Source organism: Lontra canadensis, unplaced genomic scaffold (genome assembly GCF_010015895.1).
Source record: "Lontra canadensis isolate GAN:19392208 unplaced genomic scaffold, GSC_riverotter_1.0 scaffold8, whole genome shotgun sequence".
NCBI lineage: Eukaryota > Metazoa > Chordata > Mammalia > Carnivora > Mustelidae > Lontra > Lontra canadensis.
The window spans coordinates 2,587,430-2,614,243 of NW_022631002.1; the positions used below are offsets into that span (position 1 = coordinate 2,587,430).

Here is a 26,814-nt window from a genome sequence, read left to right on the forward strand (position 1 = left end):
ACCATCCAGGAATGTAGAGCTGGGACCGGGAGCCCGAGATTTATAATTAAGCCCCAGTGCTGCCCCTTCCCAGCTGGGCGGCTCTGGGCAAGGCTCGCTGATGTCTTGAGCCTCTGTTTCCTCCCCTGTGGAAGGCCGGTCACATTTGCTGTCCTACGGTCATTGTGAGGACTGTATTTAGGTATGATTGCTAAAGCCGCTAGCCTGGTGCCTGGTATGTCTGTAGCAGTGTTTCTTACTGTCGCAGATTATGTTCTACCTGATAGACAAAGGGGATAGGATTACAAAGGGGATAGGATTAGTTCTGTGGGAGCTCCAAGAAGTCACTGCGACCCCCAGAATCTTGCTTCCCCATTCTTGAAGACGATTCTAAAATGCTTTGTCTGTTTCACAAGCTTGTCACGGGGATGGTATCCAGTACTGGAAATACAATTTTGAAAAAGTAGCCGCCAGTACTTGCGGGCTTGGGATGCACGAGGCGCCCCGCTAAGGGTGTGCAGCTACTCATTAGCAGGTGGTTACTGGTGACTTGGTTTGTGACAGCCTCATTTTGGGAAGACCGGTCATCTTTCTAAAGGGCGAAGGCACCTCCTTCTCTCTCCCGCTGGAGTTGAGCCCGGAGAGGGCTCCAAGTGGGCTAGTGTGTTCAGCCCCATCTTCCGAGCCACCTCCTGGACTTTAGACGGACACACCCTACGTGTTGCAGCTGTCACGTCCTTGCAGTCCCTAGATCCAGAGGTCGCGGTAAAATCAAGAGGTCTTTCTCAACTCACCCGGCACCCAGGCTGGTCACCATCCCACCTGCAGCGAATCCCACTCCAGCAATCGGACATTTAATTTTACTTTTTTAATTTAAAATATTGTATTATTTATTTGAGAGAGAGAGAGATGGCAAGAGGAAGAGGGAGACGCTGAAGCGCACTCCATACTGAGGGCAGAGCCTGATTCGGGGCTCCATTCCGCGACCATCAGCTCGTTACGGGACCTGAATCCAAGAGTCCGAGGCTTCATGGACTGAGCCACCCAGGTGTCCTTACAACCTGACATTTTAAAGTGTCCACAGCTGAGGTAGATGCGCATCCAGGTGAGAGCACTTGGATGTCTTTCTCAGAGAGGAAGAATCACATCCTGGAAGAGCAATCAAGGCTGGCTTCCCGGAGGAGGGGGCCTCTGGGGGGACAGAAAAGGAGCTGGAGTATGTTGGAATTGGCTGTGGGCTCAGAGAATCCAGGGGCTTCTTCACCTAGCCCCAGCGCCTTACAAACGCCCCTGAGAATAGGCGCTCAACACTCTGTTGCTCCCCAAACAAATGACAGCCCCGGAACCACGCGGGTTTCCCGCCACGGTCGGTCCCTCCCCACGGCCCGCGGAGACGCACGCGCATGCGCGCCCCGGGCTGTTCCCACCAGGCTTCCAAGGCGACGCTACCGCCCCCCTCAACTGTCAGCGCGCAGGCGCGGGGAGAGCGCGCCAGCGAGTGACGTCACTCCGCGCCGGATTTGGTTTCTGGAGTCGTCGCTCAGCGACTGCGTCGTCATGGCGCTGAAGCCGGGTAAGGAGCTGCGGGAGAGGCGGGCGGGGACCCCCCTGAGGGGCAGGCAGGGGACGGATGCGTGAGGGCCGCCGGGGACCCACCGAGGGGCAGGCCGGGGGCGGGCGCGGGAGGGCCGCCGGGTGAGGGGCCACCAGGGACCCACCTGAGGGGCCGCCGGGTGAGGGGTCGACAGGGACCCACCTGAGGGGCAGGCGGGGGGCGGGCGCGGGAGGGGCCGCCGCGGACGGTCTTGGGGCGGGGCGGGAGCACCGGACAGGCGGGAAGGGGACGCGGAGGGATCTGAGCGGGGCTCGGAGGTCCAGCGGACCGCGGTCTCCGACCCTGATGCCGGCAGAGCGGAGACACGGGCAGAAGAGGGAGGGCTGCTTGCCGAGCGCGTGGGCCGCGTGCCGGTCACGGCCGGTCATGACCACCACCTGCGAGACCCGCGCTGGCGTCCGCACGGGGCAGCGGGGAGACCGGGGCTCGCGGCTGATGGCCGCTCAGTCACTGTCCTCTGAAGCGCTGTGCCCGGCCCTGCCCGCGTGCCGGGAGCTTCGGTGCCCCCAGGCTCGGAGAGGAGCCTCGGAGACGGGTGCGGGCGTACTTGGCAGAGACAGAGCCGGGTGCGGAGCCGGGGGGCGGGGGCGGAGTCCGGCGGCGGAGTCCGGCGGAGCCGGGTCCGGCGACACGGGCGCGCGCGTCTGGCCTCCCCGGCTGGCGGCTGTGCGGCGTGCAGACAGCCTGCGCCCGGCACACGGCCGCCGGCTCAGACCCGCCAGTGCCGGCCGAGCTCAGCCGAGGTGGGCGGAGGAGCGAGACGCTGGGTGACCGGACGGAGCCCCGTGTTGGGGGAGGTCAGCAGGCATCGACCGACAGGGCCCGGGCACTGCACCAAGTCTGTGTCGGCTTTTATTATCCCGCGTATTTCCGGTGTTCCTGTAACTTTTCCAAGGGCAAGGACCTGCCCTTTTACCCCCGTGCGCCCCCAGTCGGCATCGCTTTCTAAAGGGGAGTCGCTCAGATGCTCGCGATTGGTGGGTTTTGCAGAGCAAGGGTCCCCATCCCTTGCACTTCTCGTGCCCCACACCGCGTCCCGCACGGTGTTGGGAACGTTGTGGCACCCACGGGTGTTCGTGAAAGTGGTAAATAACCTAATAGTTGTGCCAGCGTAATTGTGTTTAAAAAGCAGGGTGCTCTGGCTGCTAAAGGGGGGACAGCTGCGTGTGACGGGGCACTCGGTGCCTCCGGGGTGTGGTGTGTCGGGGAGGCCTGAGGGAGAGGATGTACCAAGGCCTGGAGGGCAGAAAGAGGAGGGCAGGTGTGTGGAAGCGGGGACCAGCAGGCGCGAGCCACATTGAATCCACAGCGAGGAGGGACGGCGGTGAGGCTGAAGTGGGAAGCCCGGCGTCGTAGGCCAGACCTCCTTGGGACCCTGTGACGGAGGGATCCCCAGGCAGTGGACCGGGAGGGGCGGGGAGGACTTCCTGGCGGTGGTGCTGAAACAGAGCCCTGAAGAGTGAGTTTGTGGAAGGGACAAAGAGCCCAGCAGGTTTGGCAGCAGACGCCTTCTGTGCTGGGGTCCTGACGGGAACGCACAAGGCAGTACCAGACACAGCCTGTCAGCCGACTGGGGCTGCACCTTACACACGCGTGTTCCCGGAGCACAACGGAGCACACCCAAACCGCGGTTTTCACTTCGGAGGTGGCTTAGCACTGCCAGGGGCGGGGAGCTCCAGAAGCGTTAGTGGTGGGCTCCAGGGCCTCCAGGGCGGGGCTGCACCCTGTCCACAGGAGATGTAGGCCCAGCCCGAGGGCGTAGGCATCGGAGGCCTTCAGCTGTTGGCCGGTGTTCCTCGGGACTACACGTGGAGGGTAATGCATGGAGGTAATGTGGGCAGGTGGCAAAGCGCATGTTAGTAACAAGACCGGAAGCCACCTACGGCCTTCAGAAAGGGCTTCCTGAGTGAACTTTGGCTTGTCCCTGCGACGGAGTACCGTGCAGCCTCCCGAAAGGGCGAGGTACTCTCGTGTAGCCCCGGGCAGATCTGCAAGGTGACTGCAGGGCAGTGTGTGCCGTGCAGCACACCACGCTAGGGAGAGGGCGTGACAGCCAGGGTCTCTGTGTGCGCCCCAGTACCTGGAGAAGAATTCGTGAGGAAAAAGGGGTGTGCTGACCGATTGCCCTGGGGGGTGCAGGCAGCAAAGAGAGAGGCTTGTCAGTAGTTTCCTCTGCTTGTTTTCAGAGTCTGTTCATGCAAAAGGAGCTTTCAGGACGTAACTGATTGACACGATTGGAGGCCATACAGTTCAGAAATGTCTGGTTGAGAAGCCGGCTGCCGGCCCCACCGCACCCATCCCGGTGGTTCCCAGCTGTCTCCGGACTTGGGCTGCTCCCATGGGTCACTTTTCGATATCCAGCCCTCATTTAAGGGAGACTGAGGACCTGTGAGGCCATACCTGCCCCTCCCCTCTGCTCAGACGGTGAGAGGTGCCTCAGCCACACACAGTACATGCAGAACCTCACGTCTAACTGTGGCGAGCACTTAAGTTCTCTGGAAGGAAGAGGTCGGCTTTCACTGCCCGCTTGGGAGGTGCGCATTCCCTAAGCCCCGTGCATGTGTGTCCCTACGGTGACTTGCAGACAGCACAGGGTAGGCCGCATTCCTCTTCGCCAGCAGTCAGGGAAGGTTGGTGTTGAGAATTCACCAGTGAGTGAGACGACCTCATGGGGAGTTCCTTGCCTCCTGGTTCTCACTGCTGGCTGCGTGACAGACTTTTATGAAGACAGATCCAGTAGGTAAGGTGATTTGAAACAGACTTCAGTTCAAGTATCCTTTGGAGGATATCCTTTAGGATCAATAGAAATGAAAATTCAGTAAATATTTTTAAGATATGTCTTTGTGAAGGTGCTGGTTTTGTTTTTTTATCTAACTGGAAACTGCTTTATATAGTTCTCCACTCTTAAGAGGAACACACGGCTAATGTAAATTTCATTCAGACTGTTCCAATCCAATAATGAAAGAATGCTTGTGGACAAAAAGTGTGCTTCCGAGGTTGGGTGTAGAAGAAGTTGTTGCTGTACTAATGCAGGAGGTTGTAATCAATATCGCAAAACAGTAGGTGGTTTGCAAAGCATGTAGGCTTAAGGCAAGCTTTCTGGGTTCACAGCCTGCACGCATGAATCATACCTGCATCAAAACTCATTAGAGGGGCGCCTGGGGGGCTCAGTGGCTTAAAGCTTCTGTCTTCAGCTCGGGTCATGATCCCAGGGTCCTGGGATCGAGCCCTGCATCGGGCTCTCTGCTCGGCAAAAAACCTGGTTCCTTCCTCTCTCTCCACCTGCCTCTCTGCCTACTTGTGATCTCTGCCAAATAAATAAATAAAATCTTAAAAAAAAAAATGATTAGAGCGAGGATTGCAGTGCCTTGACTGAACAGAATGCGCGTTTCCAGGCAAGAACTGAGGGTAGCCGGGGTACGGGGCTCGCTTCGCATTTTCTTCTGCTGCTGCGGGCCGGTACAGCTAAGTTCAACACCTGGATTATACTGAATTTGCTCTGGTTTTGGACTTGATGTTGTGAGTTTATCACTGACCCTGATTTTTCGCCACAGAGTGGAGAAGCCCTGGATTGGTCTGGCATGACGGAACACGGAGGGCGCCGCCGGGGCAGGCACCCAGCAGCCCCCGGCCCGGGCACACGGCCGGACTCCTTTCTGCCACATTAACTACTTCCACTCTTTGTTGCCGTAGGTGTTTCCAAACAGGACATTCGTCAGCAGATTTGGGACTACATGGAATCACAACATTTAGCTGATTTCCCCCGGCCCGTTCATCACAGGATTCCCAACTTCAAGGTACTGAAGCATTCCTCAGCAGTCAGAGGGAAAACACGCTATTCCTAAATGAGAGAGTTAGTAACGCAGTTACTGTCCGGGCTCACGGTGGATCTGCTTTGGGGGAACGGTGGGCAGTAGTGCAGAATTCACACCACTGGCCTGCATGTCCTTTGTGTTTTGAGATGTCCCTCATCTGGGTTCCTTAGTCCTCACTCACGGCCTCTTGCCATTCTGTGCGGGGTTGGTGGCTTGGTCATGTCTTGCCTTGAGGTGATGCTACAGCTACTGTTGTTGTGGCCCTTTTCTCCAAGTTGGCTCCCTTAAGAACAGCAAGGAATGATGCCCTCTGAGAGGGGGGCCTGGGCCAGCGCCTTTCGAAAGAAAAAGGCCTTGCCGGTCCCTGATGGATGATTCAGGCCTCAGTTTCCTCACTGTTCAGAAAGAAGATAAAGATGTCTGTTTATGACGCTGTTCATAGGAAATAAGTTTGCTTCAATGAGCAAACATACACCGCTCAGAATCTCAGCATGCATGTTTTTCACAGGAAAACAAAGGGATTTTTGAAAATACACTGATGACTCTATCAGGCCCAAAGGATGTGTGGCTCATTTACTTTCCGTCATCACCCATTTTGGCTGGACTTTGTCTCCCCATGCTTGGCTTCTTGGGAACAAGCTCCCACCCTTCTCTGGTTCTCAGCTGAGCTGGTTCTGAGGCCATCCTGTACCTTTGAAAAACTGTTCTTTTTGGATGTTTTTATTGCTACTTTGTTTTGCTTTGGTGCTTGTTATCTCCGGGAGGGAAGTGTACATGAAGTACAGGGAAAAGAGAAAGGTGCACAGAATCGGTAAAAAATGTCTAGAAAGGGAATTCCGGGTTAGTGGTCATGCACTCAGGGTTTAGGCAGCTACTACACACGTGTGTTCCTCTTGTGAAAACTCATCAGACTATATACTTTCTACCCTTTTTTGGAATATATGCTTTAGCGTGGTTAAAAATAAGTTGGAGCTAGCTTTCTCAGCCCCTTTCTACCCTGCTTTCCCACACTGCTTTGGGCGATTCTGAGATCTTGTCTCCGACTTCGTGCGCCCCACCTGCCTGGGTGAGATGCCAGACCAATCCGCTCCCGCGTGTCGTCGGCCCAGGATCGTGCTGTCTTGTCAGTAACGTGCGATCGCGTTTGAAAACGGGCCTCCCCTGCTGCTGAGCATTTCCCACGCTTGCAGGCGCTCCAAGAGGCCAGAACGGTTAAAGTCAGTCCTGATGCTCCGCAGACAAGCGCGCTCCTTCGTCCTCGCCGTGAGTGCAGCTCTGTCTCTTTGCCTGACTAGGGCTCCTACCTGGCTGGCCAGAGCATCAGAGAACTAGAGGTTTTTGCCAGAGCGCAGGAAGTTAAGGTGGACCCCGACAAGCCACTGGAAGGCGTTCGGCTGCTGGCGCTGCAGGTAATCCCGCTCCCTGAGCCGCCATCCTGGCCGCTGATAAAGCGCGTTCTCCCGGCGGCTGGCACGCGTGTGCGGCTGACATACTGCGGATCGTGCTTCTGACTCGCTTCCACGCAGAACAGACCCTTGGAGTTGTTTTTTCTAGGAACAGTCCAGAATGCTCTGATTTGTCAGAAGTCATGAATGTTCCTAAATTCAGAGATAAAGGATGTTCACAGTGATGACCTTGAGGCAGTCTAGTCTGATGTGCTTCCTCAGAAGGGAAAGGTTGTGTTTATTTCCTTTTGCTGCTTTTATATTATAATTCTTTGAGACGTGATGACCCATGAGTAAGAAATAGGATGGAATCCCCAAAATCTATTGATGAGAACAGTGTTTCCTAACTTACATACATAGGCCCTTGCTTGAGGGGGAAAAAAACCTCCCTTAGGGTTGCTTTAAATTCACTAAATTTTTTTTTAAACTATAATTTTTAAAAAATTTTTAAAGATTATTTATTTATTTGACAGACAGAGATCACAAGTAGGCAGAGAGGCAGGCAGAGAGAGAGGAGGAAGCAGGCTCCCCGCAGAGCAGAGAGCCCGATTCGGGGCTCGATCCCAGGACCCTGAGATCATGATCTGAGCCGAAGGCAGAGGCTTAACCCACTGAGCCACCCAGGCGCCCCTAAATTCACTAAATTTAATAAGTATAATCAGAAAACTTGGTATAAGTTTATGTGTCTATAGCTCTGATGCAGCTGTAGAACCACGACAAACCCGTAAGTTAAATAGAAACTGCCCGAGCAGCAGCATCCGTGTGTCAGCCCTGAGTGATGCCAACAGGGGCTGCTCTGCTGAGACGCTTTGCTGTCGGGGATGGGCATCCAGATCTGCTGAGTTTCTCCTTAGCGGCCGCGACTGTGTGGCCAGTCCACTCTCCCACCGCTCCCGTGAGGCCTTGGTCACACAGCGCACCTTGCAGCCCGTGTGGAGAAGGGATTTTACAGGGAATGGGGCGGGGTGTGTGTGTGTGGGGATCCTCCTCTGGTTCCTTCAAGGATTGCGTGTCGGGGGTCATTTTGTTAGCTGACTGCAGTCCAGCCCCAGAGGAGCCTCCCACTCAGGCCCTTCTGGAAGCCTTCTCTCCTGCCCGCTGTATTTTCCCAGTCAGTAGTTCGCTTGAATGAACCAGAGGAAATAATGGCAGCAGAGAAGAGCCCCAAGTGAGTGGTTGCCTTGTGTGAAGACAGAGCTCTGTGGAAACTGTGCGCGCTCTTACCTCATCTAATTCCGCCAACAACCCTGTGGGAGTGATCTCTGTTCCCAAATGACGTGGAGTAAGCTAGACGCAGAGAGGTCAAGTGACTTGGCCAGGTGCCCTGTTCAATAATGGTGAAGCCGGGATTCCAACCCACGCTGACTCTGGAGCCAGCTCTGCGCGTATGAGGGGCGTACCGGTCAGCCCAGCAGAGCACGGATCAAAGCCTTGAGTGTGTTGAAGATTTGTCAAGACGGCCTGTAGGAGGAGCACAGCCGGGTGGCAAGATGGACGAGCGGGGCCTCACTGTCTCTTCTTTAATTCAGGGGCAGGAAAGCCAAGCTTTGAGAATCTGTGGTAGTACAGGCTCTCTGGTGGGCACAGGCATATGGTGGTGAAAAAGACATGAAGACGTATGTGGTCCCTGTGCCCTAGACTACACCTAAGTACAGGCAGGGATCCTGATGCACGTGGCCACAGTCCATGCCTGGGGACACAGTGGCCTGTGCTTGGGAATACACAGTTTCCCAGGCTCAACCCCAGATCTTCAATAGGTTTCTAGAGTCCTTTTTTTTTTTTTTTTTAAAGATTTTATTGTTTTCTTTTTCTTTCTTTTTTTTTTTAAGATTTTACTTATTTATTTATTTGACAGAGAGAGATACAGCGAGAGAGGGAACACAAGCAAGGGGAGTGTGAGAGGGAGAAGCAGGCTTCCTGCTGAGCAGGAGCCTGACGCGGGGCTCGATCCCAGCACCCTGGGATCATGACCTGAGCCGAAGGCAGACACTTAATAGCCGAGCCACCCAGGTGCCGCTCCCCACTTTTCTTGAGAGCGAGAGTGCGTGTGTGCACAAGGCAAAGGGAGGGAGAAGCAGACTCCCTGCTGAACAGGAAGCCTGATGTGGGGCTTGATCCTCGGATCCCAGGATCATGACCTGAGCCAGAGGCGGACGCTTAATCAACTGAGCCACCCAGGTGCCCTTGAAGTCTGTTTTTAATAAACACACTGGTGGTGCCTTAAGAACCACTGGCAGGGGCGCCTGGGTGCCTCAGTTGGTTGAGCAACTGCCTTCAGCTCAGGTCATGATCCCAGACTTCAAGGATTGAGTCCCGCATTGGGCTCCCAGCTCCTTGGGGAGTCTGCTTCTCCCTCTGACCTTCTCCTCTCTCATGCTCTCTCTCACTCATTCTCCCTCAAATAAATAAATAAAATCTTTAAAAAAAAAAAAAAAAAGAAGCACTGGCAGGTCAGCATTTGCCAACCCTGGTTGCACATTAGCACCGCCCAGGGAACTTAGAAAACCATCCGTTGCGGATGGTCAGGTCCTGAATCAGATGCTCTGGGTGGGTCTGCACTCCCACTCCCCAGGCGATTCTAAAGTATAAGCGGCTTCCAGAAAAGAGGGAGTGACCAGGATAACGTGCAGTGCACCAGAATCTTCAGACTGTGAATGAGCCCAAAGCTCTTTCACACTCTGCAGGAAAAGAGCAGGTGCTCATGATCCGTGTGGAGATATTTCTTCTCTCATGGCTTTAAGTAAGCCAGCCTTTGATTTTACAGCTCTCACATTGGTCTCCGGCTGTCCTCTTTTGCACAAAACTAAAATACATTCTTTTTACAGCTTAGATTTTATAAATTTTACAATTGCCTCATGGCCTGCCCTGGCATAATCTGCAGAGATGCCTGTTGGCAGTGGCTCTGGAACTTTCCTGGGCATCAGGATCACCCGGCAGGCTTGTGAAAGCAGATTGCTGTGCCTGCCCCCAAGCTTCTGGTCATTTCTCACAGGTGCCGAGGGGCTGCAGTTGCTGGCCAGAGGCCTGCACTTTGCAAGTCCCCACTCTGGGACTCAGAACAAGGTGTTTGGGGACTAAATAGAAGAAAGGGGGCTGTGGACTCAGGTTAATACAAAATACCGACTCTAATGAGGCCTGATCTCCGACGCTGGAAGTTTTGGAACAGCAAACTGGTCGTGAAGGCTTGAGGTGTAATGCAGGTTTCAAACGGGGGCGCCTGGGTGGCTCAGTGGGTTAAGTACCTGCCTTCAGCTCAGGTCATGATCCTGGGGTCCTGGGATCGAGTCCCACAGCGGGTTCCTTGCTCTGTGGGAAGTCTCCTCCTCCCTCCTCCTGTGCCCCTCCCCCTGTTCCTGTTCTCTCTAAAGAAATAAAGAAAATCTTAAAAAATGAAACATTGTAACTATAGTGTGTGATGCTGGGAGGGGAGAACACAGGAAAGTCCTGGTTGGAATTCTAATGAGAACAGGTCTTCGTTGGGAGTTACATTGTCAGTTTGTGTCTGTAGTGTTTTTGAGTGGCAAGTAAAGTAGAATTCCGGAGTTTGACGACTCACTGCCTCTTCGTCCTAAGTGGGTAGGGTAGTGGCCCTGAGTAAGGTGGACCGCCATGCGCTATTTAATTGGGTTTGCAAAGGGATCATTTCCTTGGCACACACCAAAAGATGCCAATAATAGTAATTTGGTTTTACCCCTGAAATGCTATCACATGCAATAAATTTTCTATGTTTAATTTTGTAATTTATTATCTTTTTTTAAAAGAGCAAAAAAACATTGTTGGTCCCAACACCACGACTGAGAACGGGGTTATTTAATAAGATCACACCACCTCCCGGGGCAACGAAAGACATCTTGAGAACATGTGCCACCTCTCAGGTAAGCGCAGGAGCCGCCTCACCACAGGGGAGCAGGGTTGTCAGCCGAGACGTCTGGTGAGTTAGAATGCATAAAATACGCCACAAAATCGAAGTTTGTGTTTCACAAAGCCAGAGGAGTGGAGATGGGGAAGTGTTCAGCACTCCTGTCAGTGAGGGAGCCAAGGAGAAAACCGTGAGGGTGTGTCTTCCGTCTGAGTCACCCACTTTCTCTTTTGTCCCAAGTTAGCAGATTGTGCCCTATTAAATTAAATTCCCCATTAAAAATGAAAACAAGTTCTGTGGTGCTCTAGCGCCTTCGGGTGTTAACTTGTGCCGTGGTCCGGCATTTTCTTAAGTGCCACCAGAGCAGCTGGGGACTCAGGGATTTCCAGAATACTGGGACTGGAAATCACCTTGCCAGTTCTGAGTAATGGCTTTAGTAATTCAGTTCTGTGGTCTTCTCCAGTGTTCACAATGTGGTAAAACTAAAGTTTGTCGATACTACATTAGGGTGCTCTGTGGGGGGATTTGTCCTGTGTCTTGCAGATAAAGAAATAGAATTCGGTGACTTTTTTCACACTCCTAGAGTAGACCGCAGGTCATTTCATTTCTAATCTATTAGGAATTAAAAATAGGGCATCGAGATACTCCTTTTTAAAAAAGATTTTCCACTTAGGTCTGATATTTAAAAATTGAATGTTTATATTGTTATTTATTGATAACCTTTTTCCAAAAATACAGATTGCTACAGCTTTCAGAAGTGTGTGTAATAAAGTAAAACAGTCAAATGTATGTAGAAAAAAAGTGCGAATGGAAAATTAGAAATATAAGACAGTCATGTTCTGGTCGGTGTCAAAAACGCAAACTGTGTGATGGCCTGCAGCGGGCCACACGGGCCACATACAGGAGCTGACATTTCCAGAGCTGGCAGGGAGTGTGGTGAGCGGCTCACGAGTCGCAGGTTTCGGAAGTACCAGCGCTTCTCTTCCTGGGGTGGTTGAGGTCCAGGTCAGATGTATCTGAGGGCCCACCGCAGGGGCCTGTGTCAGGTGTACTCGTCTGTGTCGCCCTTAGCAGCGTCCCTCTGAAAGGCGAGCGCTGTGGTGTGTGCTGACAGCGGTTCCCTGTACTGCGCCGGCGCCGGCCGGTCCCTTAAACGCATCCCCGCAAGTGTGGCCGGGCCTCGGGGAGAGCCAGGCCCGCTCTCGTGACTGAACTTCACTAAGGGTTCAGCAGCAGAGTTTGGGCTCTGTCGGCACATAAGATACAGGAACCTGAACAGGACATTTCCGTTGTCTTGATGGCACGGGGAGAGAGGCTCTTAGGACCACGTCTGTGTGCAGGTGTGGGTCCTGGTGCGATCATTATTTACTCTGCCAGAGCTCAGTGGCAGAAATACTATCCCCGTGTGGGTCAACTCTAGGAGACTCAGATATGGCCTTACTTTTTGGCAGAGAAATCTCTGAATTTGTCCCTTTACAGCCTTTGCCTCCAGCATGTCTCAGATGCCTTTGTGGTCTTGGTGTTTTTGTGTTTATTCTCTAACCCAGGAGTCTTCCAGCAACCGCCTCTCCGGACACACAGAAATGTTTGTCAGCTGAGTTTTTGTTAAATCAAACAGGACTTTGGGGAATCAAGGAGTCTCCTGGTTGCTCACACTCTGTCCGGCCAGCAGAGCAGGTGAAGCTGACTTCTGGAGGGAGGAGGAAGTCTGGTGGACGGTTTTAACACAGGTTTCTGCTCACCAAGGCTGCCAGGCACCAATCCCTTTAAAACAGGGTTGAGGATGTGGGCGGGCCTTCCCACCGTGGGGCACAGTGGGCTGGTGACTGATGACTCCTGAGAGGCCCCAAACCAGCTCTCTGTACTGATCCCATAAGTGGCTTGTCATGTACTTGTAGACGAGGCATTATACCATATTCGGTGACCCTCCTGTGTCGGGCAGAGGTCTGCACAGAGGCCGGATTTGGCTCTTCAATTGACCTGTAGTTCTTGTTATCTGAGACTCATGACCATATCAGCCTCCCTACTCTGTAAATACAAGCGTCTGTTCGTTAGTGTAAACGTCTGTACTTTTGGTACATTTTGGTTGAACTAGTCCTATTTTGGAAGTGGAGATGCTACATTTGAAGGTAATAGCCCCGGGATTTCATACGTCATCTGTCCCACACATTAACTGCCCACGTCTTATGTGCTCAAATGCACTACCTCCATGATCTCCTTGCCTCCCAGCGCCAGGCTGACAGGGCAGCGGGTGACAGCTCTGCCTTAGAAGTGAAGAAATGGAAGGTCAGCTTCCTCCTCTCGAGGTCACAGGGCTAAGGGGGACCTGGACCCGGTTCTCCGTGACTCCTGTGCCGGTGGTCTAACCTCTGTGCTCTTCTGCCGTGTGGGAAGAAATGATTTGCTCAGTATTGTAAACTTAACATCTAACTCATTCGTGCTCTCGGTTCCAAGTGGGATCTCTCCTGTGGAAGAAATTTGGGGAAATTATCCTACGATGGTTTCTGAACCAGGGTCTTCCTAAATGCGCTTCTGTGCTGCGTGCTCGCTGTTGGGCGAGTTTGCTTCTCGCAGGAGGTTGACCCAGACCCTGAGTGCACCTCGCCCGTGAACTGCGAGGTGGGACAGCCGCTCGCTGCCCAGGAAGCATTCAGGTCCCCCTCTGTGTCCACAGGGCGTGAGGAGCTACAGCACTCCCGTGGGCTTGGATTCCAGGGTCCTTGTGGACTTGGTTGTGGTGGGGTCCGTTGCTGTTTCTGAAAAAGGTAAGATTAAAATCAGAAACTCCTGGAGGCGACCTCAGCTTCACGTTCTGCCGTGTGTTCATCTTTTAAACACCGACGGTAAGTAATTTCAGTTTTCTGGACACACGTCTGTCCTCTGAAGCCACTGTATCTCCCATTCGTCTTGAAGAATTAACTGGGTTCCTCACACTCAGCACCTTCACAGCATCACCGTTTTCCTTAGCGGGAAACATGGAGGCAGCTCCTCTCTCTTCAGGTGGTGAGAGGTTTCCTCTAATCTTGAGCTGCCTGGAACCGGGGCCGGGTCTGTTTGCAGTCCGACAGTAAATAGCTGGTTTGGGAAATCTCCAGTGAACGGACAGACATTGCTTCTGTTAGGAAGCAGCAGCCTCTGGGCAGCACAGGGTGTCCTGAGCCTACGTGGGGAGGCCCGGTGCTGTGCCACTCAGGCAGGTGGAGGGGGAGGGTGTCCCACGCTGCTGTCTGCCGTCTGCCAAGCTGCCTGGGGGACTTGGGCCCCTGTCCCTCCTCCTCTGCTGCTCTACCCCAGTCCCGGCTCGGCGCTCTCAGGAGACGGTCTGGGTGTGCTGCTGCTTATACTGCCCCGGGCTCAGTGGGTCCCAGGACGGGTCGGCCGGTCACAGACTTGGCTCGCTCAGTGTGGTTTGCGCCCCTGCTGGGAAGGCGTTCCCTTTGCTCCTTCCCTCCAGGAGGGAAAAAGACTGTTCTCAGATGCCCATCCTGAACACTGCCCCTTTGGAAATTAACCAGCTAAAGCCCAGATCTTCCTTAAAGAGAGGTTTCCAACAAACAGTTTGCGAGAGATGCTCTTAAGTCATTCGTTCCAAACCCTGAGCGTCGTAGTTTTAAATGTTGGCCTTTGATGCCTTCACCCGGAGCATGCAGTGTTTGCCGGCTCTCTGCAGTAGTCCCTGAGACGTTGTAGTGCAGCGTGCTTTGCTTTCCCTGTGCTCCCAGTGACAACATGTCATCTGTGTCATCAGGGATGGCTTCCCAGGAGCACACGTTTCCTGGGTGCCTACTGCGGGGCAGGTGTCAGGCCAAGGTGGTCTCTGTCTTGAGCCCACAGTGCCCGGGAGAGCAGACGCCGCAGCTGAACCCTGGTGTGGTGTGCTTGGTGCTGCACACTGACGTCAGCACGGACATTGGGGAGGTGGGTCAGAAGAGCCACCCTCTTCCCAAATGCCCAGTGTCGGCGTTTGCTTGTGTCGACACACGTGTCCCGCGTTCTGTGTGTGGGTCGTGTTTGTCCTGGTTCTGTTTTCCCGGGAGAGGCAGCAGCACTCAGCTCTCTGTGCCCTGCTAGAGGACGCCCATCCGATGGGCACTTAAGATGTCACCAGGGTTTGGTTTTGGCGTTTCCCTTGCAGATCACAGTGAAGTGAGTGTAGCGTGTGGTAGAGTTTCTGTGTGCCTTCGAGGGCCATCCGTGGCATGACTCCAGCAGAGGAGCTGTCGGACCGAAGCGCGGACTTGAAATCCTGGTGGCTGCTGCTCAACAGCCCGCTGTGAGGTGGCCTCCCGTCCCTGGCTCCGCACCGCACCTCTCTGCCTGCTCCCTCTGCGTAGCTAGAATCATCAGACCTCCATGGTGACCGGTCCGGTCGTGAGCAGTGGTGGTTCGTAGGCCGTCGGAGTGGCCTTTCATGGCGAGGGAAGGTGGTCATCACTCACGTTTGCCGCTTACCGGCCCGCGTCTGCGGACTGTCCTGTCCTTGGCCGTTTCCCCACCGCGCTGTCTTTCTCACGGTTTTCGGCTCGCACGGTCGCAGGTTGGTAGTCGCAGAAGTAGGACGACGGGTGAGAATGTCCGCAAGAGGCTCGGGCGTCGGTGCCCCCGGTGAGGATGCTGATGCGGATGTTAAGCGGAAGTTAGAATTTCGGCAGCGTCACGGGCTTCCTGATGTGGGAGACTCGGCTCTTGTGGGAGCCAGGGGTGCTGTCATGTTTCCCGTCGTGCTGCTTTCTCGCCTGCTCTGCAGCTTCTCATGCACCTTCAGCTCAGCCTTCCACAGCCCCGAGTCCTCAGTGAGGGACGGCCTCTGCCAGACCCGGCCTCTTCCAGGGCCTGCTGGACTTTCCAGAGGACAAGGTGATGTCCTCTTGAAATGCAGATCCCTGATTTTAGTTTTTATTTTCTCTCCAGGATAAATGGATTTAAAAGATTTTGGTTTTAGTGGGAATTTGTTCTTTAATCTTTTTAAAAACTACTCTTGCGGGGCGCCTGGGTGGCCCAGGCGTTAAGCATCTGCCTTCAGCTCACGGCATGATCCTGGAGTCCTGGGATCGAGCCCTGCATCGGGCTCCCTGCTCGGTGGGAAGCCTGCTTCTCCCTCTATCGCTCCCCCTGCTTGTGTTCCCTCTCTCGCTGGTCTCTCTCCGTCAAATAAATAAATAAATGGATAAAATCTTTTTAAATAACCAAACTACTCTTTTATTGCTTTAAAATGTGAGTTCTGCTCACATAAACGCAGGTTCCGTTGCCTCTTGTAGCACAACTAAAAGGCTCAAGCTTGGCATCACCGTGCGCTGACCCTGGTATGTGTGCAGCGTCGGCGTGCCCCCACGCCCCACTGTTGAGGGCTCCCTGTGGGCTTTCTGTACGTTTCTAAGGAGGTGCCAGGGATATCGAGTCCAAGTTTCTGTTTCCATTACAACCTTAATGAAGCATTTCCTCCTGAAGTACTGATGCTCTGCGTGTCTCTTAGGCTGGAGAATTGGGAAGGGAGAAGGTTACGCTGATCTGGAATATGCCATGATGGTGTCGATGGGAGCAGTCAGCCAGGGGACGCCTGTGGTCACCATCGTCCATGACTGCCAGGTGCTGCCCATGGACAGGCCAAACAGAGCTACTGCCATACCCCTGAGAGAGCGGGCGGGGAGGGAAGGAGACAGACACACAGGGACAGACTGGTGTCTGCCTTCATTCCACATCTGCTGGGAGTGGTGGTATTGGCAGAGCTGGAGCTGTCTGGCAGTGAAGCCTTACCCCATGAGGCTGGTGAGCCCTGTGCTTGTGCCGTGCGGCGCAGTGAGCACAGGAGCCACATTCCCCGTCAGCTCCCTCACCCACTTCTGTCTGACCAGGTCGTCGACATACCTGAAGCGCTGCTCGAGGACCACGACCTAACAGTGGACTACATTCTCACTCCGACGAGAGTCATTGTCACGGGGTGTGAGCGCCCAAAGCCGACGGGAATCATATGGTCCAAGGTGGGTCCTGTGGCCAGCAGTGGCCTATAGCTCGGAGGCATCTCCTCCTGTGTGGCATTCTTTGGCAGCTATCCCTAGGCCTAGCATGTCTGTGGATTAGAATCACCCGTAAGCTTTTGAAAATTCAGCTCCTGCATCACAGTCTCCAGACATGGGCCCAAGAATCTCCTTTGCAAACCTGTGGCATTTTGATAAGCAGCCAGGTTCGAGGTCTCCTGTGGCAAGACACCAGTTCTAGATGGCAGAAGGAACAGTCCACTCAGGACCCATGCCGTGACACAGTGCTGGCCAGCGGGTTTCATCTCTGAGAGCTGTGTCCACCATCCTGGCCACGACAACCTGCTGTCTAATCAGCTTTCCTGTTCTAAGTCTAGCTTGTCTTGCTGTGACCTGGGTCGCCAGGCAGTACCCACAGCCTCCGTAGGCTGATGCCTTTGCGACTTCATCTGCAGAACAGTCACTAGCATGCGTGACAGTAGTCTACAGAGGGAGTCCTGTCCCAGAGGCCCACCTGTAGGTTATGATCCTGCCTGCTGGCAAGCAGCCAGAGTTACTGGGGAAACAGAGTTGTGCTTCATCTGGATCGAAGCCGTTGTTCATGTCTTCCATTCCTTAAACCCGAATCATCACAGTTGGAAAGGAGCCTTCCCGTGGCATGGAAAACCAGTCACATCCACCTCTGAGATTGGCAACAAAGTGAAACACCACGGCACAGTGGGCCTTTCCCACAAATGCCACGGGCAGGTGGTTTTGGGCTGCCTGGGGCCTGTTCCCCTTCTAGGTCAGCCCTGAGAGAAGCGGAGAGGAGGAGCACGCGTGACCTAGAAGTGAGTGGATGGGTCTCTCTGAGTGCAGGCGAGTGTCTGGGGGAAGGCAGTGGCACGCTTTGTGAACATTCAGATGCCCCTTGGTGTCTTTCAGAAGAAGTTGGGTTCACCTTGGAATTGGGTCCACGACTTCTAGGTGGAGGCTGCTCCACGGGTTAGAGGAGAGAAGTGGCATTTGCTCACAGCGGAGAGGACAGGTTTGGGGAAGCCGCACAAGGGGCTAGTTGCAGTGAGGCTGCAGGTCCCTCGGGGGCCAGCACTTCATACACGAGGGCCGACTGCAGCTCACCTTAGGAAGACGCCGAGTGGTCTCTCCAGAAAGAGAGAGACGTGCTGCTTTGGGGAATAGCCACGGTTACATCCCGCTAATTTTAACAAAAAGTAGCAACAGATGATCTTATTGGTCATGTCAGGTGAGGAGCCTCCTGTATGTGAGAGGAAACCACATGAACCGGAGGGGCCAGCGACACAGCTGGTCACACTGTGTGCGGCCTCTCGGGGCTGGCGCTGTTTGTTGACGTGCCAACCGTCTCACTCTCTTCCCGGAACACCTCCTTGCTAGTGAGGCCTAGGCAAGAATTACAAACTTCTAAAATGCCATTTCTCATCTTGGCGTCCTGGGTTCTTTGTTCTTCCAACCCTGGGCCTCCTTTTCCATGAATCTTGGGAAAGCAGCGACTTTTTCCAGCCCCTGGGGCTTCTGTTCTGGCCTTGCTGTGTGTGCAGCCAGAGCGAGTTTTCCTCGACACTGGGAAAACCATCCTTGAATTCCACTGAAGACCTGGGGAGGGGCAGGGGCAGTTCGGTGCTGGGGTATGGTATTATTTTGTATGGAGTCTTGATACGCATTGACATATTCTTCTGTGATTTTCTACCCATAGACATCATTGTGTAGGTATTAGAATCCCAGAATTTGCTTCTTATGTATTTCGTTGGAATGTATGGCATCACTGTTCCTTCTAAACACTGTAGACGCCTCAGATGAGGGCTGTGGAACACACACGGAATGTGATACACTTTTAACTCGTTCTTACTACACAAAGGTTGTGCAACGCTTGACTCCCTGGCCTTTGTCCCACATTCTCAGGGATGTGCATGGTGTCCCCGTGTGGGGACCAGGCTGCTACGGATTCCGCTGTCGGCTGTAGCTACTTCGGACAGATGGCTTCCTCGACGCAGCACCTGCTTTTCTCTGCCTGTGCCTTGTGGTTTTAAAGATGGGGACCAGGTGGGACAGTGGTTTAGAGTGGGCTTAGAAGCCACAGCAACACATCTCAGTCACTTTATCTGTGACCTTGGTACACCCTCTGCAGGCCCCCCATTTGTTTATCTGCGAGGTGGGGTGCTGTCAGTGCTGACCTCACAGGCTATACCCGCCAAGTGCCTGCTGAACTTGGCCATTTTTGCTGTTGGGGCCGTCACAGGTGTGCCATGCAAGTAGGTAAGTGTGAGAAATGTGCCTGGACACTGTCGCTGCGGGCAGAATCCTTGGTTACCCTCTGAGTGGTTTACTGAGCCAAGACGGGGCCTTGCCCGTGTGTCTCCATGGCACTGTGCTGTCACCGTGTGCCCTTTACTGCCTCTCAGTGAAGGAGGAAAAGACTTTCCTTCCAGAAGGTGTGTCTGCTCCGTTCATGTGGGGTCCTCCTTTCTCTCGGGTGCCCTGTCTGCTGTGCGCCGGGTGACCTGTAGAGCTCTGGGGGACTTGGCCATGTCTGAGCTACAGGGTCCCGTGACTGTCCCACTTGGGAACCGAGCACTCCCCGAGCTCCGCTCCCCGCTCCAATCCAGCAGGTCCGCCCTGGCAACAGGAAGCGCTTCCCCCAGGATCTCGGCCAGGCTGGCGCGGGGCGTGGGAGACCTGGCCGTGGGGCGGGTCCTAACCCTCTGGGCAGCACTTCAGCCCGGGCAGTCGTTACGTCTCTGGGACGGCAACCCGATGTCCCCGCTTGTCCACAGCCACGTGGAGGTGATCTGCAGTGGCTCAGAAGCCATTTGCCTGCATCCCTCAGCTCTGGCAGGAGGCGCGGACGGTAGCCGAAGTCCCCACATCTAGCTTCCAGCAGCTGCCCGCGGCCGGTCGGTTCCAGGGCTGTGCGGTGTGGGGAGTCACAGCGGAGCAGTGAAGCGCCTGCTTGGGAGCTGGACCCACACGAGCTCCTGGAAGGCAGCGGCAGGACGGAGCCCTCTGCGTGGGCAAGGCTCCAGGCTTTCCCTCACACTGTGGTCCCCTCACGTGGCCCCACTGGGCTGAGCCTCTGGACAGCCGAGCCCCATCCCGCTTCTGCTGCTTTCTGCTGAGCTAGAATGAGGCAGGGAGAAGGTGTAAGACTTACTTCAGGAATTCCCTGGAGACACGGTCGGGCAGCGGGGCGTGGCCACAGCTCCGAGAGAGCCAGGGCACCCCGAGACTGCTCCTTGCCACCAAGGCCACAGATCGAAGGACGGCTTCCCAGCCCCCTTGCTCCCCACAGTCACTGGAAGAGGTACCATCGCTGATTACAAAGGAGAGCAGTGGGACACACTGACCAAAACCTGGATGTCTGCCTTCCTCAGTTACTCTCTCCGTAGTTCAGGAAGTGGGGTTCTGCCAGGGTCATTCCTGTGTGTGCAGACTCAGAGAAGCGACTTGGGGCATCCACCGCCGTGGGGCGGGTCTTTCCCACATGGTCACCAGGCCCTGTTGATTGACTTGTGGAGAATGACAGATGCCTTGAGGAAAAGGGCTTGGAAAAAGGACCTCTGTGAGAAACGGCCATTCTGGGACCTTGATGCTTGCTTTCCGATCCCATATATCAGCATTGTTGTCTGGAAAGGACAGCCAGAGGTGAGCAGACGCCTACCCAGACCTGGGCCAGCAAGTTAGAGTGGCTGATACTTCTTTTTGAAAAGATATGCTGGTTTTGACCCAATAATTGAACTTCTAGAAATCTGTCCTAGAGAAATACTTACAAATTTAGATAGAGGTGCATGAGTACCCAGCATAACGTGGTGCCTTAAAGCTCCCCGACCCTGTAATTTAAGTGCATATAGCCTTTTTTGAGAGTGTTTAATGGCATGAGAAAACATTGATGTTATAATAAATACTAAGTGGAAAAAGCACAGAGTATACATTCATACATGTTTGGTATATTATTTTATATTCATTATGCTAAAACATGTATAGAAAAATGATGGAGGGGTGCCTGGGTGGCTCAGTCGGTTAAGCATCACCTCTTGATTGCAGCTCAGGTCATGACCGCAGAGTGATGGGGTTGAGGCCCACTTGGGCTGTGTTCTGGGGTGGAGCCTGCTTGGGATTCTCTCTCTCCCTGTCCCTATACCCCTTCCCCCCACCAAAAGAAAAAACAGGTGAAGTGTATCCGAACATTAACGGTAGTTCTCTCTGCAAGTTGGGATTTCAGATTTCTTTTCATTGTTTTCTAAATTTCCCACAAAAAAGTATACACTTTTATAGTCAACACTATTCAGTGGAGAAAGCAGGACATTTGAAACCATTTTCCAAGGGCAACCTTCCACCCAGGCGTGTTTGCGTCTGGTTCCACAAGGAGCCTCTATTCTCTGCATACTCCTAAGTGGTAAAAACGAGAAGCCAGGATGGAAGATGGTTAAATGTGTACCAGCTCTTAGAAGTCATGTGCTTGTGCGTGGCGGTGACACTGGACTGTCCAGGCTGCGTGCGCCAGGCATATGCCTGTGCGTGCCAGGCATATGCCTGTGTGTGAGGTGGGCTGCGTGGGCCACTCATCCCCCTGTGGCCGACACTTGGGTGTGAAACTGAGCCTCGAGCTGCCGGGCATGAACTCGTCCCACACTTGGCCCTGAGCTGGCCCAGCAGGAGGGGACCTCACTGCTCTTGTGGGCCTGTCTGTTACGCTGCCCCTGCCCCCGGAGAGCATCAGGCAGGCAGGAGCTGTGGTTTGCAGCTGGAAGCTGGCGTCTTGTGGCGGCAAAGGTTTTGAAGTGATCATGTATACCAGGAAATAAATGGTTTTTCTTTTCTTTTAAGATTTTATTTATTTATTTGACAGGCAGAGATCACAAGTAGGCAAGGAGGCAGGTGGAGAGAGAGGAGGAAGCAGGCTTCCCGCAGAGCAGAGCCCGATGTGGGGCACGATCCCAGGACTCTGGGATCATGACCCGAGCGGAAGGCAGAGGCTTTAACCCACTGAGCCACCCAGGCACCCCTAAACAGTTTTTCTTAGTGACTTCCATGGCCGCTTCCAATAGAACCATCGCCTCGATGGTGCGCATGGTCTGAAGCAGTGATGGTGTGTGGTCACTGCCCTGCTGGTCCTTCAGCTCCCACAGTCAAAGCATAATTACAAAGGACTAATGCCATGGGGGCTTTTCAGTAAGTGACACGTTTGACCAACTATGTGCAAAAAGATGTCTTAAATGAGTCCTGTTGTCATTAGGAGATGCTCTAACTGGAAGACAAACACGTGCTGCTCAGGCGTGAACTGCGTCTGGACGACGGTGCGTTCAGTGGCTCTCCGGCATGCTTTCTCTAGAGAATGATTTCGCCTTGGTCATTGGAAAGTGCTGTATGTAAGAGTGTTTTCAGTCAGTGAACGATAAGTGCTAGTCTCATGCAAGACAACTAATAGTTTTGGTGAAAGTTGTATTTCACGTTAGAAATACTAACGGTGTTCCTGGTTTTTTGCCGGCAGCTGCCCAAGCATGACCTGACATTTTAGAATGGTAAGGATTCTAGAGATCATCCCTCCCGGTCTCTGTGTCTTCTGGTCAAGTTAAGCGAGAGCCAGGAAAGGCAACAGGTTCAAGATTATGAAGCCGGTGGATAGTGGAGGCAAGATTAGGGCCGGAGTCTCGTCCTGGGTTGGCCACGGGTGCCTTGAGAGTGAGATTCCTTGTCTGTACTGCAGTTAGCTGGTATTTCCAGGGCATCGGATTTTTCATTTAATCTTTAAAGAGAATGCATATTTATAAATGACATTGTAAGCGTAAGAGAAGCGTGGTTGTAACATATAAAAAAATCATATTTGGTCTGTACAATGGAATGGAATACTTACAGAAAAGCAGAAATATTTTTTTATGTTTGATTAACAGGCAGAATCTTTCATTTCACATGGCACACTTACAGAAGGTAACAAATGTTCCTAATTGCTAGCCAGGAAAAACAGCGTGGCCCTGCTGTGGGCCGTCCCGAGGGTGAAGCCAGCCCGTTCAGTTGGGGCACAGAGGCCTCTGTGTCAGCTGAGGGAGCGCCGTCGGCCCCAGCCACTCTGCAAAGAGCACAGAAATGGCAAACAGCTGGGAAAGTGGCGAAAGCCACCTTGTCGACAGGGAGATTTTTCCATTTAGAACTTGTGGGCGCAGAAGCATGAGCTGACATTAAGCTCTGTCATTCCTTACCCAGAAAACATCCTGCTCTTGAGATGAGCGGTTTTACGTAAAAGTGACGCATTTGGCCATTTCCATTCCTAAAGATGAGTCTGTGTGTGCGCGTGTGTGTGGCGGTGCTGTAGACTTAGTTCATAATCTGTGCATGGTTAAGTCATGCTGCTGTTCAGCTGATTACAGTTTGTCCGCGTGCCAGCTCGGGATAAAGTAGCCGCCTGTGCTGGGCAGAGAAGGATGTATTTTTGCTTCCCACGACACGCGGTAAATGAATGTCTGCTGCGTGAGTGTGGAGCCTTGCCCCCTGGGCTGGGTTTCCTGAGAACACTGGCTTTGACCCGAGGGAGCCCCGTGGTTCCACCAGGCAGAAACACATGGGAGTTTTAGTACGTAGGGCGGTCACCCAGGCAAGAGAGCTCCGGGCGGGCACTGGAGGAGGCGTGGTGTTCGCCAGGGGGTTTGGCCTCGCTGCTCTTGTCTGCTGGTGTCACAGTGGAGTGACACTCAGTTTTTCCATAAAAGAATGTAGTCACGTTTCCTCTGATTGTAATGGCAATTTTAAATTTGATCATCCTCCCTAATTACTAGATCCTAGTAACTTAAGACATCCTTAAGAATCTCATTATGACCATTTTAGGGGCAGCCGGATGGCTCAGTCAGTTAAGCATCCCATTCTAGGTCTCAGCTCAGGTCTTCGTCTCAGGGTTGTGAGTTGGAGCCCTGAGCTGGGCTCCATGTTGGGCGTGGAGCTTACTTAAAAAAGAATCTAATTATGACCAGTTTAAATCTGTTTTGAAAACTCTGAGAGGACACAGGAATCTGAACTCTTGAAGAAGGTGGAATTGGGGTGTGGGCAGGAGTTGGGTTGGTTGGACTTAGGTCATTTTTAGGATTCTTTGGGACCAGAGCCTCTCGGGGTACTGGCCCGTGAGCTTAGTCATCTTTGGATGAATCAGTTCAAAAGAATTGCAGAGAGTCAAGTGGAAGAAAACTTCCTTTTGCTTAAAAAAGAGTCGTTACATCTCCTGCATATCTCCATGGTGCAGACATGGTTTCTGTTTGTTTCTCTGTGTCTCAATAATGGGGAGCATTAGAAGGAGCAGGTCTTTCTTTGACCAGTCCTTGGCATCCGGGCATCTGTGTGCTGCTCTGAAGACCCCAGTAGACAAGTGCCACCCGCAGAGGCTTATGACGTGGCCGTGCTGGGAGCAGGGGCACTGTCCATTTGGAGAGGGCTCGGAGCCAGTGGGAAGGCTGCGCCAAGGTGGAGAGTGTCATCCAGTTAGTGCTAGGAGAGAGAACCAGGTGCTGGATTAATGAGGATCAGGAGCCTTGACATCTGTGAGAAGGTACTGGAATCGATTGTTTTTAGGTGTTTAAGTTTCTTTGACTCTTCCTCTGAATCACTGACCCTTCACTTGGGGCCTGTGTGCCTCTTGTGGTTTGGGGATCTCTGAGCAGAGTTCGGGAAATCGCACGCAGAATTGCCGGGGACTCGCTCCCGGGGAGGAGCCGGAGCTTCTGCAGAGGTCTCTGACTCTCTGGCAAGGGTCAGAACCATTACTCCAGTTACAGATGGTGCAGAGAACAACAGGAATCCGTTATCCGTTAAGCTCTTTGTTTTTAGACGGAAGTTTTACCTGTCTCACTCATGTGCTGATCTGTATTCTGAAGTAGCCATGTTTGTGGGAAGTCCTGTGTTTGGACCATTGCCCGCCTCTTAGTAATTGGCCATTCACAGGGTTTGTGCCCTAAAGAAGGGCAGAAAGCATCTCCGAAGAATGAGGATTGCTAAGAAGGACTAAAACGGTGCATTGCTGTGTCTTTTCTGCCGTGCGATTCCTCAAGTGACAGAAGACCAGTTCTGCCCCGGGCTCCACTGTCCAGGTTCAGCCTAACACACAGGGCCGTGCCACGTGCGGTGGCTGCACCGGGCTGGGACCGTCAGCCTGCACACTGCAAGCTGGGTCCGGGCAGCCCCTGTGCACGCAGGCCCCGCTTGTCAGTCCCAGTTCTCAAGGACCAGGAACCGCCTCATGTTTTGAGGTTCTTCTACTGCCTCATTTGTTGCAGGTTCCCAAAAAGCCAAACATTTCCTTTGTATAGGAATTCCGTGCGTTGAGACTTAACGTTTTTTGGAGTGTTAGCTGGGAGCTCGATGACCCGTTGCTAGAAAGCATTTTCCAAAGTGGTGTTCTATTTCAGATCTGCCTTGTTTCTGCATTTCCAGTGACACCTTGAGAGGCTTGGTCCCTGAGAAATGCTCCTCCAGTGGAGGTGGGGAGGAGGAGGAGGCCTGGGTGGCTTGTTAAAGACCCCTTCCCACCCCAAGGCACAAGTTGTGAGGACAGGGCAGGCATGGAGGCAGAAACTCCCATTATTCTGGAGGTCACCAGGCGCATTGCCACCTGTGGCCGGGGAGCCCTCCTTCCGGTAACGTTGCTTACTGTCCCTTCTGCATAGGAGGCCTTCGGTTGTCTGCTTCCTGGGCCTCTAGGAGGATAGAGAAAACCATTCCCTGCCTGCCAGCTGCCGTGGCATGTCGGGCACAGTCCAGAGTGGCTCTGGGGATCCCAGAGTGACTTAAGCTGGGGCAGTGTGGGGTCAAAGTGGCTGATTAAGGCAGAGGGGTCCTGCTTCTCAGAGGGCCGTGTTGGACCACTGGTGCAGCGAGGCAGACTGCTTGCCTGAGGAAGGCAGAGGCCCCTGTGCGGTCCGAGTCCTCTTCCCTCCGGACCAAGCGCAGCCGCGCGGACAGCTGGAACTGCTTTGCTCTTTCAGGTCAGCCGTGAGGTGATGGGGAAAGTCCCCATACTCAGAAGCCTTCGTTGCCGAGAGAGGCAGGCTGGGAGAGATGTCACCCTTCAGGATGAGCCCCGGCACCTTCTGGGAACCAGCAGCCGGCAGCCACCTCCCCTGAGCACTGTCAGAAGACACCAGGACCCACAGCAGCCTGAATCCTGTTCTGGGCAGGGGGAGGATGGGCCTTCTAACACCGTTTTCATCGGGAACCTTCCGCGGGGCACCCGAGTGAGTGAGCTGAAGAGAGCCCTCCGAGAGCTGGGCACAGTCCCCCAGAGGCTCACGTGGCAGGGGCCACAGCGCAGGGCCTTCCTGCACTACGAGGGCCCCACCTCAGCCCAGCAGGCGGTCTCCTGCTTGCGGGGCTTGCGTCTGGGTGCTGCCACCTTGAAGGTGGCGCTGGCCAGGCCGCAGAGGGCCGGAGATGGGACAGGCAGCTGTGCGGAGGAACCACGCCCTGACCGTCGCTCAGCTGTCTCTGACCTGTGATGTGCTGCTCCGGGCCCTGTGGAACTTGAGCCTGCGCAGCGGGGCTCGGAGCGTTGCTGCATGAGCCGTTTTGAGGCCAGGCCTTTCCAGCACGTGCCGGCCTTCCGTTACTGCCTGGGGCCTGCGGGTGAGAAGGCAGGGAGCCGTAGCACACTGCCGACTTGTCCGGGCCCGGATGTCTGTGCTTCAGCCGGCCTGCTGGGTGTTACAGCCGCGCGGGTCTCTCTGGGAGTTCGGAGGCCGCGGGGAGCAGAGTGAGTGATGGACAAGTGGGAGTAGATGGTGGCAGCGGTTAGGAGAGCCTGTGCTCTGGATTTGGGAGGGGGGTGGTCGGGGAGAAGGCCCTAGCAGGGGTCAGGTGCTGAGCACGCCCTGCTGTCCTTGGGTCCTCGGTCTGGTATGACTGCAGGGGAAGAACTCTGCTCAGACCGCAGAATCCAAGTTCCCCGGGTGCAAACTGCTTGTCACAGCTCGGTGCTAGTGTCAGCGATGGAGAGCCAGTGTGACGTGCGGGTGGCGTGCATCTCACTTCCGTGCCCTCCTCACCTTCCAGCCTCCTGCCGTCTCTGCGTGGACTCCCGCACTCCGCGCTATCTTGTAGGAGACGCTGGTCATGGAGAAAGCTGTCCCAGCCTTCCTCA

General features: G+C 53.9%; 1 protein-coding gene across 3 annotated transcripts; it reads left to right on the plus strand.

Annotated features, from left to right (window-relative positions):
- The first annotated feature begins 1,485 nt into the window (after positions 1-1,485).
- MTHFSD (methenyltetrahydrofolate synthetase domain containing) lies at positions 1,486-26,177 on the plus strand. Of its 3 annotated transcripts, none has more exons than XM_032853804.1 (8): positions 1,486-1,552; positions 5,288-5,391; positions 6,705-6,818; positions 10,616-10,729; positions 13,388-13,478; positions 16,187-16,299; positions 16,566-16,691; positions 25,664-26,177. In XM_032853804.1, exons 1-8 carry the CDS (start codon positions 1,537-1,539, stop codon positions 26,171-26,173), a joined length of 1,188 nt encoding a protein of 395 aa, XP_032709695.1. In that variant the 5' UTR covers positions 1,486-1,536; the 3' UTR covers positions 26,174-26,177. The 3 variants fall into 3 exon arrangements, with proteins under 3 accessions (XP_032709695.1, XP_032709697.1, XP_032709696.1); XM_032853806.1 differs by lacking the exon at positions 25,664-26,177 and adding an exon at positions 18,606-19,174; XM_032853805.1 differs by lacking the exon at positions 1,486-1,552 and adding an exon at positions 3,880-4,128.
- Positions 26,178-26,814: the final 637 nt, after the last annotated feature.